An 18,683-nucleotide genomic window follows, 5' to 3' on the forward strand; every position below is an offset into this window, starting at 1 on the left:
AGTGGTGGCAGCACTGAGGACAGAGACTGAGATGGCTTTGGAGGCAGAGAGGCTGAGAAGCAGAGACCGGCTTGCTGTATGCAGACTAGCTCTGAGTGGAAGGGATTCTAGTGATTGACCTGCCACCATGGAAATAAAGTTGGGTATAAACCCTTTCACCCCAAGAATGTTCCACTGTCATGTCTTTGGTCTCATTGAATCCATAGTAACTTTCCCAGTGCTGAAATCCATTGGCAAGACACTGATGTAGGGTAAAGGATATATCCTCTTGTCACTTGTAGTTATGTTTGGTATAGGATAGTATTGGATCAAGCAGTGGTTTATTATGGCCAACAGAAATCACTCTAGTTTTCTCAAGTAGAAAGGTATTTATTACAGGAAATCTCTTGTGTAAAGTTTTTGGAATGTCTGCAGAAGGAGTGAGGGAGTCCCAAAGTGACTCCACGCTGGATATGTCCTAGATGTCAGGAACTCCAGCTGCAGCTGTCACTGTCACCACCATGAGATTTACGTCTGACACTCTCACAGCCCATAAATAACAGAGCCCTAGGATGAGCCTCCCCTGGAAACTTATTAGAAATGCACATTTCAGGCCCTTCTCCAGACCTTCTCATTAGTGAGGGAGACCCAGCGATCTGTCTATGTTTAATAAGCCATCAGGTGATTCTGGAACACAGCGAAATGTGAGAACCACCTCAGTCTCACAATTCAAATGTCACAAAAATGGATTTAATTAGTCAAAAATAATTCACATCCCCTGGCTCTAGCTACAACTGAATCTGGGATATCTAACTTTCACATTTTTTATTGAAATATAGTTGAGATATGTGAGGAAATAGAAATTCCTATGGCCAGGATCCTCACCTGACCCCAGACTACTTGATGATGTAATTGGTCCCCTGCTAGGCCACACCTGCAGGCAATAAGCTATTATTGAGAGAGTCACTATATAAAGAACTCTGCCCAGTGCTCTGGGTGAAGGTAGAGATGGAGGTGGATTATAGACCTTCAGTCTGCTAGATGCAGATATGATTTCAGTCCTCTACCTACAGCCATGAGGATAAAGCTGGGTATAAACCCTTTTCCTCCAAGAACATTCCATTGTCATTTCTTGATCTCACTGAATCCATAATAAACTTCCCAAGGCTGAAACCTTCAAGCAATACAGATAATATTATAATAGTTTCAGGTGTATAACATCATGATTCAATATTTATATACATTATGCAATGCTCACCATGATAAGTGTGGTTCACAAATATCACCATAAGTTATCATAATATTGTTGACTGTATTCCCCATTCTGAACCATTCATACTGTGACATATTTATTTTACAACTGAACGTGTTCAGTGTGACTACAAGGAGGGTGGAACAGATATTAAGTGAGTACATATTATATTATCATTATATGAGTACATATTTCATAACCTTCTGCTACATTTTCATACTGAGATAAAGCACATGTACACACGAAGCATCTTAACATGTCCTTTGAGTAGTACATTCAACCTAGAGTTCAAAGGGTTTCTGTCCTTTTTTGCTTATAGTATAATAAACTATAATGCATACTTAAAATTTTACTACAGTGTAAATCTAGTGTTATTATCACTAAAGAATTTTTTTAATGGAAGGCATGAAAAAACTTTAGATGAGATGCATGTTTATGGCATTGATTCTGGTGATGGCTACACAGGCATATACATAACCACCATCATCAAGTTATATATATTAAATATTCACTCCTCCTTGTATGTCAATCATACCTCCAATAAAGAGGTTCTTTTTCAAGAAAGAGAAGAGCATCTTAAAACTCAATATCAATCAATGCTCAGAATCTTGTGAGATCATCTAAATACTATGTACAAAAAAAAATGAAGCTAAGTAACTGTCCAAAGTGTGGGATAAGCAAAGGCCCCAAGTGAGAATAAGCAAAGGCTGCTTATTCAGAGCTTGCCACTGGCTGTGGTGGACACTCCCAAGCAGGCAGGGGAGTGGGGGAGAAGGGGGACTTCGGGTTGCTCTCACAGGGGCTGGTTGGCTTTGGGAAGCTGGAGGTGAGCTAACTAGAGGCAGGGCTCCCTGTGTGGTTGGACTGGGAAGCATTTGGATTTCTCTGATTGGTCTCAAACTGGAAGCAAGGACAAAAATTAGGGAAGCTGGAAGTCAACAACCAAGTCCTAACCATTCTGGGGTGATTATTTCAGAGGCTGTGCTTTGGTTTCCTGGGTCAGTTTCGACAGAGGTTGTGGGTAAGAATTACAGCCCACACATGATCTTTTCACATGGGCTTGCATAATCAGTTTCTCAAAAATCATAAATTGGAAAGTTGCTACAAACATTCCTGATCTTTCAACTGCAGCTTTCAAAGTTCAAACCCCTTACACTTCCTTACCCTGCCATGCACTCTGGAGCTTTTCAGAAGGATAAAAGAGAGATGAAGCAGCTTAGAAAAACTCCAGGGTAGGAGTATGGGAAGGAGCCTTTAGCATCAAATGCAAAGCAGCTTGGGAATAGGAACCAGAGTTCCTACAACCATTATTGGGAAGTAAAACCTTCAGTGAGAAAAAGAGTAGAATGCAGGTGCAATAATTCAAGCCAAGTCTGGGGGCTCCTTTCTCATTCCAAACCACAAAATAAGAGCCTTCAAAACATGTTAGCAAATTCCACGAAAACCCCACACCAGTTATATTGGGTCACTGGCCCATAGCCTTCCTTTCCCTAACACAGTGAGTAAGAACCACAATGGTAGTAACTGATCATGTTGATGGTGTGATAAAAATGATGACGGTGATGACAGTGATGATGACGATGAAGAGGAGACTGAGGACGATGCTACTGGGGATGCACCTGCTGCTGCTGGGCCTCTTGATGCCGGTGGCGGTGACGCTGGCGGTGGTGATTGGATTGTTGTTCGTAAACTGCTTGAAAGCTGCATTACATTCTGAGTTTCCCAACCTGCAAGGTGACTCTCCCAAACAGAGGAAAATTAACACACCTGGGGGACAAACATGATTCTCAGCAGAGGCATAAACGAAGACTAATTGCTCCTTTAGTAAGGACGCCACTCCCTGGAGGGCCAGCACCCAGGAGAGGTTCCGCCCATAAAAATAAAATCAGACCCAGAGTGTCCCAATCTCAGTGACTCATTTCTCATGACTGTGCAGGCCTCTTTGAATACTATTAAGAATCTGTCTGGTTCCCTCATTTTCTGCCAATAATTTCCTGATTATTGAAACCAATGCATCCAAAAAAATTTTGAAGGGTGTGTCCCAGTTTTCCTGAGTTCAGGTATTTATTACACATTTAAAGCAATTGTATAAGAAAAAATATTTCTTCCAAGAACTTCTGTTTCTAATGCAAGCTATTTCCACCCATATGTTTATCTTTGTGTATGATTGTGCATTGTGTTCCCATCAGCAGCAGTCCTGAGCCTCTGGTGGTCTGATAAAATTAGAGGTAAGCATTGTAGTAACAGACATCAAATATGTGCATCAGGTTTGCCTGGTTTGTATCAGGTGATTATGGGAGTAAAAATTAAATCACTGCTGTCTAGGATTTGCCCATCTGCTCTGCACTGAGTGAAAGGTGTTCACTCCACAGTGCTTTGTAAGGCACATTGTATTTCTGGTAATATGTTCAGGAGGGATTTTCTATGTCTCTTATTGTATTAAGAGGTGAAAAATGGATAGAAGGGGATATGTAAGGTTTTCTTTAATCTATAGTTATCTAAAAGAAATTTGTTTTCTCCTTTGCAAGAAAGGGGAGTAATTTTTTTAACTTAGCTAACCCTGATACAAGCTATTCTGAAGTTAAATACTTCACCACAAATAAATTACCATGTAAAGTCTATAATGCAATACTTATTCTGTCTTCACACCACAGCCTAATAATTTAAAGACTCTTATAAATTCTAATAAAAAGTAATACTTAGTGCCCGATGTACTGTTATTATAGGAATAAACTAAGACAATGTACTATAAAGTACTACATTGAAATAGTATATGACAAAATGCTTTTAAAAACTACATGCACACTTATGCATGTAAACACAAATAGGCAGAGAAAATGTAGGACAGTCACCACTAGAATTGGTCTCCAAATAGTGGGAAAATGGTGGTTTTGTTTTTGCTTATTTGTATCTTAACTTTCTACAGGGACTGTATATAGCCTTCCTCATTTTGTAAATGCACGTGAAATTAGCAGTGAATCTGTCCCGTCTCCAAAAATTCTTAAATCAAGTATACTCAACAGTAATAAAGTGCTGCACAAAGACAAGCTACAACAAAACAATATATTTTAGTGAAAACTAAACAGTGGCCAGAAGTCGTAGGTTTGAGACACACTTCTGCCTCTTACTAGCTGTAGGACTTAGGTAACCTTGAGAATGAAAACAGTAATATAGCATTTCTCATTCTTCTCATAAGCTGTGAACAAACTACAAATCGAATGTAAAGCCCATTCAACGACTACATTGCCCAGAGCCGCAGGTGTGCAGATGTGTAAGGCTGCCCACGGGGGCCGATGGAGAAGCTCATGATCAGGAGACGGCACAGGTGGAGACAGGTCACCAGAAGCTAGGAGGCCTCAGGGAAGGCACATAGTGTCTGCCACTTCACTTTCAACACAAAAATGGGAATAAAAATTCAACTCTGAACACATTTCTCCTCATACTGAAAATTTTAGGAGGAGTTGGATGAGTTTGATCTTAAAGAGCATTATATAAGTTCTTTAAGGTTTTTACCCCTATGAAATATATCTCAAGGAAAGACCTCTTGAATCATATTCAATAATATCAGTCCATATTGATCTATGCTTCACAGGGACATGCCTATAATTTGAGCACTTAGACAATAGGGTAGTAAGGGGACCATGGTTCTGTACTATGATCTGAAAATAATAATGACACCAACTACTGAGCACTTATGCTGATATGTATTAAATGCCCATGTTCAGGTTGAATCACTAATCAATTAAATTAGATACTCTGTTGTGGAACCAAGACATGAATACTTTTTAAACAATCCAGGAAATTATAGTAAAATCATTGTCAAGATCTACTATCTCAGTGCCTCAAATCCAGTGAAGAACTAAGAACAAATTCCAAATGCCTAATGATAATTCACTTTTATAGGAACTCGGTGACTGAAAATTATTTCTCAATATGCATTATGCCATGTTATTTTTACAGTCACCACTGGAATTGATGTTACTGACTTCTTCATCTTTCAGATACAGAAACTGACATGCCAATCAATGATGCAGCTGTGATTGACATGTAACACTGACACTGCAATGATCTGAGATAGGTATTTGCACATGCACATTCAGGGACTGCTTAAGAATTGCAAGGAACACAGAGAAATTTCATTTCTGAGCAAAATGCATCTCGAAACACAAAATATGAAATACACTGCTTGTTACCTATAGGGCAGAATTCTCTAAAATTGACATGCATCCACGTCACCTGGAGAGAAGGTAAAGCCCACATTGATAGGCTCCATCTCCAGGGTTCCTCATTTGGTAGATCCTGGGTGAAATCTGAGACTGCATCTCTAACATCTTCACTAGCGGCTGATGCTGCTGGTCCAGGAACTGCACGATAAGAATCACCTCACAGAATATCTGAGAAACATAAAAGTGGCAAAAGTTCCATATCATACCCCCTTATTTCTCCTAACATCACAATCTGAAATAACCAGAGGTTGACCTTCTTCCCAGTATAGCAGGATGAGGGAAAGATGCATCAGTGAGGAGCCCAAAATCACTCGGTTAGTCCCAAATGCTCAGAACTAGCTTCTCCAAGCACATCAAGGGGCCATCTTTCATGGGGTTCTCCTCTCTCCTCCCCACAGGCTCCAAAACCAACAAAGCAGATGGCTGCTCAAAATCACTCTGCATTGACAGAGTTCGTCCTGGGGGGACTAACGAGCAGAGCAGAGCTCCAGCGGCCCCTCTTCCTCCTCTTCCTTGCCATCTACTCGGTCACCGTGGTCGGGAACCTGGGCATGTTCACACTGATCTGGCTGAGTGCTCAGCTGCACACCCCCATGTACTACTTCCTCAGCAACCTGTCCCTCGTGGACCTCTGCTACTCCTCCGTCATTACCCCTAAAATGCTGGTGAACTTTGTGTCAGAGAAGAACACCATCTCCTATGCGGGGTGCATGTCACAGCTCTACTTCTTCCTTGTGTTTGTCATTGCTGAGTGTTACATGCTGACCGTGATGGCCTATGACCGCTATGTCGCCATCTGCAGACCTTTGCTTTACAACATCATCATGTCTCCTCAAGTCTGCTCCTTGCTGGTGGCTGTGGTCTATGCTGCTGGGCTCATTGACTCAACAATAGGGACTGTCCTCATGTTAAAACTGTCCTACTGTGAGTTCCTCATCAGACACTATTTCTGTGAAATCCTTCCCCTCATGAAGCTCTCCTGCTCCAGCACCTATGATCTTGAGATGACACTATTCTCTTTTGCTGGATTCAACATCATAGCCACCAGCTTACCAGTCCTGGTTTCCTACGCCTACATTCTCTCCAGTATCCTCCGCATCAGCACCACAGAGGGCAGGTCCAAAGCCTTCAGCACCTGCAGCTCCCACCTGGCAGCGGTGGGCTTGTTCTATGGATCCACTGCATTCATGTACTTAAAGCCCTCCACGGCCAACTCCCTGGCCCAGGAGAACGTGGCCTCCGTGTTCTACACCACAGTCATCCCCGTGCTCAACCCCCTGATCTACAGCCTGAGGAATAAGGAGGTAAAGGCTGCTGTGCAAAGAACACTGAGGAGAAAAGTGATTTGAGTTAAAAGTTAATACTCTTTCTCAAAGTTAAAAGAAGTTATCAAAACAGGAGGGAGGCCCTCTGAATACTTGCTTCTAACAACCATGATGGGAACAGTCCCTTCCCTACATGGTTGGGTGAATTCCTCCCCTCCTTGTGTCTTCCTTCCCTCCATCTCTTGTCCTGTATAAAAAAATTATGTCAAGTTCATGTTTCCTTCACTTGGGATTCTTTTCCTTATCCTGAGTACATTCTTTGGTAAACATTTACTATCTTAAATGTAATTTGATAGAAATTTAAGCTTTAAGCCTTGTATTAGAAAGCCATTCTTTAATTAATTACCCTATATATAGAAAATATTACTCAGCCCATTCTTATGCTTTGCACCTGAGATCACAGAAGGCAACAAAAGGTGAATGCAAAGGTCACCAGGAAGTGATGGCAGCCCCTTACTCATCCCGACTTCTTCATCCTCTCCTCTCTTCCAGCCCTCTTAACCTATTGCTACCTGAGAACTTCCACCTGATCCCTTTATACAGTTTCCTTAGCAACAACAATAATAATGCAGCAATAACACGTATTGAGGTGCTCCCTCGGAGCCAGGCAACTCTCCAAACGCTTCATATGCATTTTTTTCGCTTACACCTCACAACAGTAGGTTATATTCTTATCCCCATTTCAAAGGCAAGGGAACTTGGCATGTAACCTGCTCAAGGTGGCATAGCTGGTAAGCACACTGGGATGCAAACTCTAGTCTACGTGACTTCGGAGCCCACACCACTCTTGGCTCTCAGACATGATCCCCTTGGCTCAGGCACACTCTGATTTTGAGCACCTACTAAGCTGGACAGAATTACACTCCTGAGATTTCTAATAACCCCTAATAATGAATTCTTAGATCTCCACCTTTCTCTGCCACCGTAAACTCTGTCTCCTTGAACGAAATTTCCTCATGGTGACTAAGGAAAGATGACACTAGAGGGACCAACTGGATGCAGTATGCCCAGCACTACCCCGGGCACAGCACATCCCAAACTATCAGGACTGGTCGCATATATCACATGACTCTGAAGTCTCTGGTCCTGCTTTAATAACTGACATGTGTCTTACCAACCCTACCCAGTACATCCAATCACATGGATAAAGCTTTTCCCTGGTTCTTCTGTTCATAACAACATCACAGATAGTTGAGACTCAGGAGCCTCATGTAGGGAAAAGGATTCAGGGACATCCTCATTTCACGGCTTTTTTTTTGTTCTATTTTTGGATCAAGCACTGGTGCAGTATGGCCAACAGAAACGGTATTCAGCAGAACGGTATTTAACACAGGGAATCTTGTGTAAAGTTTGTGGAATGTCTGTAGGAGGAGTGAGGGGCCCCCAGAGTGACTCCCCACTGGTTTGACCTGGAGGTTCAGGAACCCCAGCTGCCGCTGTCCCTTCTGCGTCCACAAGAATTGCCTCTCACACTCTCACAGCACATAAATCACAGAACCCTAGGGTGAGCATCACCTGGAAACTTAATAGAAATGCACGTTTTCAGGCCCTGTTCCAGACCTAAAGCCTTACTGCATGGGGCACAGCAATCTGTGCTTTACTAATACCATCTGTCTCCACAGTAAGTTACTACAACATTATAGACATATTCTACATGCTGTGCCTTTCATACTGTGACATATTTATTTTATAACTAGAACTATTTAATGTGACTACAAGGAGCCATTGGCAGAGCCATTCCTGAATGTCCCCACCTATTTTTTCCAGACCTTTCTTCAGGAAGAAATGAGATCTCTGCCATTATAGATCCATTCTAGCTAGAAAACAACATATTTCTTGTTCTTTCATGTGAGAAAAAATGAAGCCAAATGAAATAGTGAATTTGATTACATCAAAGATTATTAATTTGTTCAGCAAAGGACACAGGGGATAGAGTTAATAGAAATGGAATGGAATAAGATATATCACTAGGATATATTAGAAACTCCTGCAAACCATCAAGAAGAAAGACATCAACAGAAAATATGGGCAAGGTACAGAGAATAAACATTTTACAAAGAGAACAGTTTTTAGAGTGCCACCAAGCACATGAAGAGATGCTCAGAACAATTACCAATCAGAGAAGTGCAAATTAAAACAATAAGGTACCTCTTACATCCTCCACTGGGTAATTAATGGGTAAACTGTAATAGAAACAGTGTAGTATGAGAAGCTAATGATTAGTTATAGGCACTATATCCTGGAGCTGCACTGCTGTGTGAGAAAGTAAGAAAGATGATGAGATGTAAAACACAAATCCCTTGTGTATATTTGTGGATAAATGGAAGGTTCTTATGGTCAGGATTCTCTCCTGAACCTGGTTGTTTTGCTCACTACACACGTGTAGGCAATACGTTGTTATTGACTCTTTATAATGAGCTCCACACAGTGCTCTGGGCGACATAATGGCATGGCTTCAAGACTACAGGAGAGCAGAGCAGAGGCTGGAGTGGTGGCAGCACCAAGGACAGAGACTGAGACGGCTGCACGGGTAGAGAGGCCCACAGGCAGAGACCAGCTTGCTGCATGAGTGCTCGATCTGAGTGAACGGGATTCTAGTGATTGACCTGCCACCGTGGAAATAAAGGTGGGTATAACTCTTTCACCCCAAGAACGTTCTACAGTTATTTCTTTGGTCACACTGAATCCATAGTGAACTTGCCTGGGGCTTAACCCATTGGCAAGACAACTGGCATAGTTGGCAGGATTCATTATTGACCAAGGAAAAGAAAAGGCTGCCCTCATGTAAGGAGTGTTTCAGCAGCTGCACCTATGGATGGGGAGACATTTCAATGTCCTCCAGTGGACATGTAATACTCTGAATGGGTGGAGGACTGGGGTCTTCCCCAAGAGAAAGAAAATTTGCTGCTATCTGAAATGGCATCACTATGAAGTGCTGTGGAAATTGTAAAGTATGCCATGGTGGCCCAAGAAAAAGCAGCACAAGAAAGAGCAGTGGCCTGAGAAGGAGTGGCACATGGGGAGGCATCATGCAGGCTGCCAGGTGCCGTGGGGCAGAAGGATGTAGTGGAGCCGTCAGCCCCAGAAATGTAGGAACAGAGGCTTGACGAATAGGTGGGAGTGGAGGCCCTGCCGGTGCCGGAGGCATCAGCCTCTCCTAGGTTGCAACCTCCCCTGGATGAAAGTTTATGGAAATCCAGAAGGACTTGGCAACCGCAGGGGAGGTGCAGCCCCCTCCTTAGGTTGTGGAGCACTCCATGCTCTGCTTCTATCCTCAGGATCAAGCACAAAAGGAAACAGTCTGCTTCTCGAAGGAAGAATTTAAAGAGCCCCATGAAGGTCATGAAAACCCAGATGTGGGTTGGTTTGAAAAGGCAGGAGCAGACAAAAAGAAATTAGATGACTGGATCTGGGGCTACAAATGAGACTGGAGCAGTGGTTCAGGCTGCTGAAGGTGAGACAGAAGGCAGAGATAAAGCCACAGATCTCTCTGAGTGTCTGAAAGACATTTTGCTGGAGAGGCTGGAGAAGGTGGGTATTGTAAGGCACACCTATGGTCCTACTGGTTAATTCATTTGAGCAGAACTCGTTTGAATACAGCTGGGATGACCACTTGGTGGCAATGGATCTCCTCAGGCTTGAGGGTTGTTATAATTTGTCATAATTTGTTCTTTGTATATTGTATTACATTATTATGAAATTTGGTTACAATGTTCTGGGAACCATTGCAGAGGACTGAGGGCACATAGACTGAGATGCAAGAATCCAGGGGGGGTGGAGTGTGAGTAAAGTGAAGGTTCCTGTGGCCAGGATTCTCACCTGGCCCTGGCTGGCTAGCTCACTACACATGAGTGGGCAATACCTTGTTACTGACTCTATATAACTACTTCTGCCCAGGGCTCTGGGTGACACGATGGCACGGCTGCAAGGCTGCAGGAGACCAGAGCAGAGGCTGGAGTGGTGGCAGCACCAAGGACAGAGACTGCGATGGCTCCGGGGGGCAGAGAGGCCCAGGTGCAGAGACTGGCTTGCTGCATGCGCACTTGCTCTGAGTGAACGGGATTCTAGTGATTGGCCTGCCACCACGGAATAAAGTTGGGTATAACCCTTTCACCCCAAGAATGTTCTACTGTCATTTCTTTGGTCACACTGAATCCATAGTGAACTTGGCCAGGGCTGAAACCCATCGACAAGACAGTATTAAACCAACATGAGCACAAAGCAGAAAAAAACATATTTGGTAAGAAAAAAATAATAACATAAAATACACATAAACCAGGATAGAATGGTCATCAGACAGAATTGATCCTAAAAGTAGGAAGTGGGATCTGAGAGAGAGAAATAAAAGGTCCTTTTCAAGACCCACGCCCTGGGGCACAGCAGTCAACACACCCAAGAAGCCCCAGATCAGAGCTGGCCACTGAATGGTTGAAAGAGAGACAACCAGGGCCCCGCTAAATACTAATTCTCTAGGTATGTACAAGTTAAATCAAGCTAACAAAATATTAAATATTTCATTATTCCTACCTTTATAAGAAGCTCTGAGTTGCTTGACAGAATGCAGCACTAAAGGAGTGCTCTCCCTGCTGCCCAGCCCCTCCCAGGCCACAGCCTGCTCCTTCCATGTCCCACTGCCAGTCTGTCCCTCTCCACAGGGTCCCTTGCACATGCTCACGTGTGGACTCAGCATGTCCAAGCTCCATACCTGCCTCCTGCACACACCACCCCCAGGACACCCCCTTGTAAAGGACCATGTGGTCAGCCTTTGGGGAAAGGGCCTCAGGAAGAGCCTATAAGCTGGTACAGGGGATTTGAGCAGGGAATTCTGGCATCCCAACACTGAAAGAAAAGTCCAGGAGGTGCATAGGCTCTGGCCGGGAACATCCTCTTGGATCCAGTCCCCTCTGAGGGAGGGACGCAGCCAGAGAAGGGCCGGGGACAGGACGATTGCACACGCCCAGGAGGGCTAATTGGAGAGCCATGGGCTTTGCGTGTGTGTCTGCCCCACACTGCCTCTCCTCACCCAGTATGATGCTTTTTCATTTCATTGTACTTTACAAGCCATTTTTTTAAACTCACATCTGTCTATATATGCCCATTCTTTGTGGGAAAGTCAGAATATATTTGAGACAAAGTTTATTTCAGCTCTTTCAGAATTCTCGCCTGCTCCTCATTGGTGTGGCATACGGTTTTCTTAAAAGAGATCCAGGCTATGGGAGCACAAATTTTATAAGCTTCTTATGCATTTTTCATACATTAGACATGGACACACATGTACACATGAAGCATCTTCTCCATTTGTCCCCTGAGCAGTACAGTCAGCCTAAACCTCAAAGGATTTCTATTCTTTTTTTGCTGATAGTTAACAATACTGTAATCCATAAATATTTACTAAGACGGTAAATCTTACATTTCCTTATCATTCAATAATTTTGTAATAGAATGCTGGAGGAAACTTTTGGAGGAGATGCATATGTTAATCCATTGACTGTGGTAATGGCTTCATATATTCATCTCTACCATTATCAAGTTGTACATATTAAATACACATAGCTTCTTGTATGTGAGTCATAACTCCATAGATAAGTTCTTTAGAAAGAAAAAAAGCATCTTATCACTCAACATCAATCAATGCTTACAACCTTCTGAGATCATCTGTATACTGTGTACAAATAAGATAAATGAGGCTAAGTGACTGTCCAGCATGTGGGAAAAGCAAAGACACCAAGTGAGAACACCCAAAGACTGCTTGTTCAGAGCTTGCCACTGCCACAAAAATTCAGAAGCCTGGCTTGACCATCTGGGCTGATGACTCCAGAAGCTGTGGTTTCATTTCCCATCACGGCTGCCACAGAAGATGTGGACAAGAATCACTTCTTCTGTATTGCCTGGTCATTATGTCTTTGCATATTCAGTTTCTCTGAACTCATACATTGAAAACCTGGTACACCCCTATCTGATCTTCTGCCTGCAGCTTTCGTTGTTCATCCCCCTTGCACTTCTGTTCCCAGCCATGCATTCTGGAGCTTTTCAAGAGAATCAAAGAGATGAAGCAGCTTAGAAAAAATTCAGGATTGAGGCACGGAAATGATTAAATTTAGCATCAGAAAAGCAGGCAGTTTGGGAATGGGAACCACAATCTAGAGCTAAAAGATTCATTGGGAAACCAATAGAATGCAGGCTCAATAATCCAAGTCAAGTCTTGGGGCTCCATTCTCATTCCAAACCACAAATAAGATCCTTCAATACATTGTAGCAAATTCCACCCAAACGCCACACCACTTACATAAGATCACTGACCTATAGCCTTCCTTTCCCCATCACCTTGCTGAAAATACCTTCTTTGTGAGTGCTTAGCATAAAGCAACGGGGCTTCATCAGCTCTGGGAAGGCTCAGGGTAAGGAGCCTGACAGAAGTCCAGCTGGACTGTGAACATCTGCCAGCACAGACTTCCCAAGGCCAAGCCTCCCTTGAATTCCCTGAAGCCTGGCCAGTTGTTCAGAGAAGCATCTCCTGCTCCTGCATAGACAGCTGCCTGGAGCCAGCTGCCCAAGGCCACCCTGTCCTTGCCCTTCTGCTGTCTCTGCCTGCTCTATTCCTTCACCCCACTCCCCAGTGCACAGCAGTGCCTTGTTGCTGGTACAGACAGGAGCAGAGTACCTGCCTCGTGGACAGTCACATTCATGGCTGTGGGCTTCCTTCTGACCCTGATGTCCCTGGCCCAGGAGTTCCCCTCCGGTATGTTTCGGTCACCACAGAATGTGTAGAGGGCGTCAAAAACACGTGATTCCTCTCTGCATGGTCTTTGGCGTAAGGCAGCTCCATGTGTGAATCCTACCTCCATGCACAGGCCAATGGTGAGGATGAAGCGGATCAACCTGGGCTCTGGATGCAGCAGGGGGAGAAAAGACATCTTGTCTCCTGAGAAACCGTAACCACATCTGCACTGTGTGTGAGGACCTGAGTACAATAACGGTTCTGAGTAGAATGTGCACAAACCTATGAGTCAGATAAAATTGCATCAAACCGAATGTATACACATACAATGAGTGTATGTAAAAGCGGATAAATCTGAGTGAGATAAGTGTACTGCATATGGCAATATACAGTGTCCTGGATGTGTGTTGTACGAGAATACTGCAAAATGTTACCCCTGGGGGACCTGCATAAGAGATACACAGGGTCTCTCTCTATTATTTCTTACAACTACAGGTGAATATACAATTGTGTCCAAATAAAAGCATTAATTTAAAAATCTTCATGAGCGATATTTCATTGAAAATATATTGCTGAATGTATTCTTGAAAAGTGAATTTTTTAATGACGTATATCCCTTTTGAATGAGAGAATATGAGAGACTAGTTCTTGCGAGTCAACTTCCTTATGTCCCACAACCTCCTGTCCCTCTATAGTGTCAGTGTACAAGGACAAGAACAGGGTGAAAAGTTTAACGTTCCTTGCCATTTAACATTCCTTTATGGTATCATACAGTTTGTTTGAGCATAATAATAAAATTGGGTTTTTAAAACCCTTTCAGACAAATATTTTATGCCTAGTTGATTGTGCCTAATGAAGAATGACTCATAATGAATAACAACCATAATGGCAGTAACGGATGATGGTGGCAACAGTGACGATGACGACGATGAAGAGGAGACTGAGGACGATGCTGCTGGGGATGCACCTGCTGCTGCTGGGCCTCTTGATGCCGGTGGTGGTGACGCTGGCGGTGGTGATTGGATTGTTGTTCGTAAACTACTTGGAAGCTGCATTACATTCTGAGTTTACCAGCCTGCAAGGTGACTCTCCCAAACAGAGGAAAATTAACACACCTGGGGGACAAACATGATACACAACACAGGCACAAACGAAGACTCTAATTGCTCCTTTAGTGAGGACGCCACTCCCTGGAGGGCCTGCACCCAGGAGAGGTTCCGCCCATAAAAATAAAATCAGACCCAGAGTGTCCCAATCTCACTGACCCATTTCTCATGACTGTGCAGGCCTCTTTGAATACTATTAAGAATAGAAATGAATCTGTATGGTTCTCTCACTTTCTGCCAATCATTTCCTGATTATTGAAACCAATGCATCCCGAAAACTTTTGAAGAGTGGGTTCCGGTTTTCCTGAGTGCAGGTACTTATTACACATTTAAAGCAATTGTATAAGAAAAAAAATTTCTTCCAATGACTCCTGCCTCTAACGCAAGCTATTTCCAACCATATGTTTATCTTTGTGTATGAGTGTACATTGTGTTCCCATTGGTAGCAGTCCTGAGCCTGTGGTGGTCTGAAATTAGAGGTAAGCATTGTGGTGACAGACATCAAATGTGTGCATTGTGTATGCCTGTTTTATATCACTAGGTGATTATGGGAATAAAAGTCAAATCATTGCTGTCTAGGATTTGCCCATCTGCTCTGCACTGAATGAGTGGTGTGCACTCCGCAGTGCTTTGTAAATCACATTGTGTTTCTGGCCATATGTTCAGGAGGAACTTTCTATGTTTCTTATTGTATTAAGGGATGAAAATTGAATAGAATGGGATAGACAAACATTTTTAATCTATAGTTATCTAGAAGAAATTTGTTTTCTCCTTTGCAAGAAAGGGCAATAATTTTTTTAACTTAGTTAAATGATACAACCTATGGTGGAACTAAACACCTCACCACAAATTATCTGCCATGTAAAGTTTACAGTGCTATGCTTATTCTCTTGTCTTCACACCACAGCCTAAGGATTCAAAGACTCTTACATCTAAAGAAAAGTAATACAGTTAGCTCCTGACTTCCTATTATAATACGAATATATTGAGACAATGTATTGTAAAGTACTATATTAAAATAGCAGGTTACAAAATGCTTTTTAAAAACTACATACTTACGTGTGTAAACACAAATGAATGCTTACAGAAAATACACATGTAAACACATGGAAAATACAGAAGGAGTCACTACCAGAATTGGTCTCCAAATAGTGAGAAAATGGTGTTGCTGTTTTTCATTCTTTGTACTTTAACTTTGACAGTGCATGTATATTACCTTTGTAATTTTATAAATGCACTGAAATTAGCACTGAATCCATCCTCTCTCTCCAAAAATCCAATAAATCAAGTGTACTCAATAGTAATAAGGTGCTAACAAGACAAGCCACAGAAAAACAATGTATCTTAATGGAAACTGAAAAACAGACAGAAGTCCTGAGTTTTAGGCCCAGTTCTGCCTCTAGTAAGCTGTTTGACCTAGGTAACCCTGGGAATGAAAATAATAATATAGCATTTCTCATTCTTCTCATAGGCTGTGCGTAAACTAAGAATCAAATGTAAAGCACATTCAACCACTACATTGCCCAGAGCTGCAGGTGTGCAGATGTGTAAGGCTGCCCACGGGGGCCAAAGGAGAAGCTCATGATCAGGAGACAGCACAGGTGGAGACAGGTCACCAGGAGCTAGGAGGCCTCAGGCAAGGCACATAGTGTCTGCCACTTCACTTTCAACACAAAAATGGGAATAAAAGTCCTACTCTGAACACGTATTTTCTCATACCAAAAATTTCTGGAGGAATTAATGAGTTCCACCTTAAAAAGCATTAAATAAGTTCTTAATTCTATAAGGCGGCAAAAAAAATTGTACAATTTAAACACTCAGAAATATATCTCAAGGACAGATCATGATATATATACGTAACATATTCAAAAGTTTTGATCCATGCTTCCCAGGGACATGTCTATAATTTGAGCGCTTTGCCAACAGGGACTTAAATGGGCCATAATTTGATACTGTGATTTGAAAATAATAATGAACCCAGCTATTGAGCACTGAGTCTGACCTATAGTACATGCCTTGGCCCAGGACATAACACTGATCAATTAAATCAGATACTCTGTTGGCAGAACAGGGCATCAGTACTCTCAAAATGTTCCAGGAAATTATAGTATACATTCAATGTCAAGATTGCTATCTCAGGGCCTCAGGGCCACTGATAAACTAAGAACAAATTCCAAATGCCTAACGATACATCACTTTTATGGGAGCTCAGTGACTGAAAATTGTTTCTCAATATGCATGTTATTTCTACAACCACCATTGGAATTGATGTTACTGATTTCTCTTCATCTTTAAGACACAGAAACTGGCATGTTAATCAATGATAGAGTTGTGACTAACATGTAACACTGACACTGCATTGATCTGAGGTAGGTATTTGCACCTGCACTTTCAGGGACTACTTAGGAATTGAATGCAACACAGGGAAATTTCATGTCTGAGCAAAATGCCTCTCGAAACACAAAATATGAATCACACTGCTTTGTTACCTACAGTGCAGAGTTCTCTGATGTTAACATGCGTCAGCGTCACCGGGGGAGGGTTAAAGCCCAGATGGATAGGCTCCATCCCCAGGGTTTCCCGTATAGCAGGTCCCGGGTGACGGCTGAGACTTTGCGTCTCTAACGTCTCCAGGTGAAGCTGACGCTGCTGATCCAGGGACTGCACGTTAAGAACCGCCACTCAGGACATCTGAGAAACATGAAAGCCACCAACATTCCAGATCATACCCCCTTATTTCTCTTAATATCAGGACCCTTGAAATAACCACGGCTGGCTGTCCTCCCAACAGAGCAGGATGAGAGACGAATGCTCCAGCAAGGAGCCCAAAATCACTCGGTTAGTCCCAAATGCTCAGAACTAGCTTCTCCAAGCACATCAAGGGGCCATCTTTCATGGGGTTCTCCTCTCTCCTCCCCACAGGCTCCAAAACCAACAAAGCAGATGGCTGCTCAAAATCACTCTGCATTGACAGAGTTCGTCCTGGGGGGACTAACGAGCAGAGCAGAGCTCCAGCGGCCCCTCTTCCTCCTCTTCCTTGCCATCTACTCAGTCACCGTGGTCGGGAACCTGGGCATGTTCACACTGATCTGGCTGAGTGCTCAGCTGCACACCCCCATGTACTACTTCCTCAGCAACCTGTCCCTCGTGGACCTCTGCTACTCCTCTGTCATTACCCCGAAAATGCTGGTGAACTTTGTGTCAGAGAAGAACACCATCTCCTATGCGGGGTGCATGTCACAGCTCTATTTCTTCATTGTTTTTGTCGTTGCCGAGTGTTACATGCTGACCGTGATGGCCTATGACCGCTATGTCGCCATCTGCAGACCTTTGCTTTACAACGTCATCATGTCTCCTCAAGTCTGCTCCCTGCTGGTGGCTGTGGTCTATGTCATGGGGCTGATTGGTTCAACAATAGAGACTGTCATGATGATGAAACTGCCCTACTGTGAGCACCTCATCAGTCATTACTTCTGTGACATAGTCCCTCTTATGAAGCTCTCCTGCTCCAGCACCTACGATATGGAGATGACAGTCTTCTGTTTGGCTGGATTCAACATTGTAGTCACCAGTTTAACAGTCCTGGTTTCCTACGCCTACATTCTCTCCAGCATCCTCCGCATCAGCACCACAGAGGGCAGGTCCAAAGCCTTCAGCACCTGCAGCTCCCACCTGGCAGCAGTGGGCTTGTTCTATGGATCCACTGCATTCATGTACTTAAAGCCCTCCACAGCCAACTCCCTGGCCCAGGAGAATGTGGCCTCCGTGTTCTACACCACAGTCATCCCCATGCTCAACCCCCTGATCTACAGCATGAGGAATAAAGAGGTAAAGGCTGCCATGCAAAGAACATTGAGGAGAAAAGTGATTTGAGTTAAAGGTTAATACTCTTTCTCAATGTTAGAAGAAGTTATCAAAACAGGACAGAAGCCCTCTAAATACGTGCCCCTAACAACCATGATGGGAACAGTCCCTTCCCTACATGGTTGGGTGAATTCCTCCCCTCCTTGTGTCTTCCTTCCCTCCATCTCCTGTCCTGTATAAAAAAATTATGTCAAGTTCATGTTTCCTTCACTT

The 18,683-nt window shown here is 43.2% G+C and overlaps 2 protein-coding genes across 2 annotated transcripts; both read left to right on the forward strand.

The window, feature by feature from the left end:
* Window positions 1-5,876: 5,876 nt before the first annotated feature.
* On the forward strand, window positions 5,877-14,565 carry LOC118934552 (olfactory receptor 151-like). The gene is made up of 4 exons (XM_057491092.1): window positions 5,877-6,773; window positions 6,834-6,862; window positions 13,400-13,521; window positions 14,393-14,565. The coding sequence occupies exons 1-4, from the start codon at window positions 5,877-5,879 to the stop codon at window positions 14,563-14,565; spliced, it is 1,221 nt and encodes a 406-aa protein (XP_057347075.1).
* Window positions 14,566-17,549: 2,984 nt separating this feature from the next.
* On the forward strand, window positions 17,550-18,479 carry LOC130680291 (olfactory receptor 8A1-like). Its single transcript, XM_057490545.1, has one exon. The coding sequence runs from the start codon at window positions 17,550-17,552 to the stop codon at window positions 18,477-18,479; it is 930 nt and encodes a 309-aa protein (XP_057346528.1).
* The last annotated feature ends 204 nt before the right edge of the window (window positions 18,480-18,683 follow it).

Source organism: Manis pentadactyla, chromosome 13, assembly GCF_030020395.1.
Source record: "Manis pentadactyla isolate mManPen7 chromosome 13, mManPen7.hap1, whole genome shotgun sequence".
NCBI classification, from domain to species: domain Eukaryota; kingdom Metazoa; phylum Chordata; class Mammalia; order Pholidota; family Manidae; genus Manis; species Manis pentadactyla.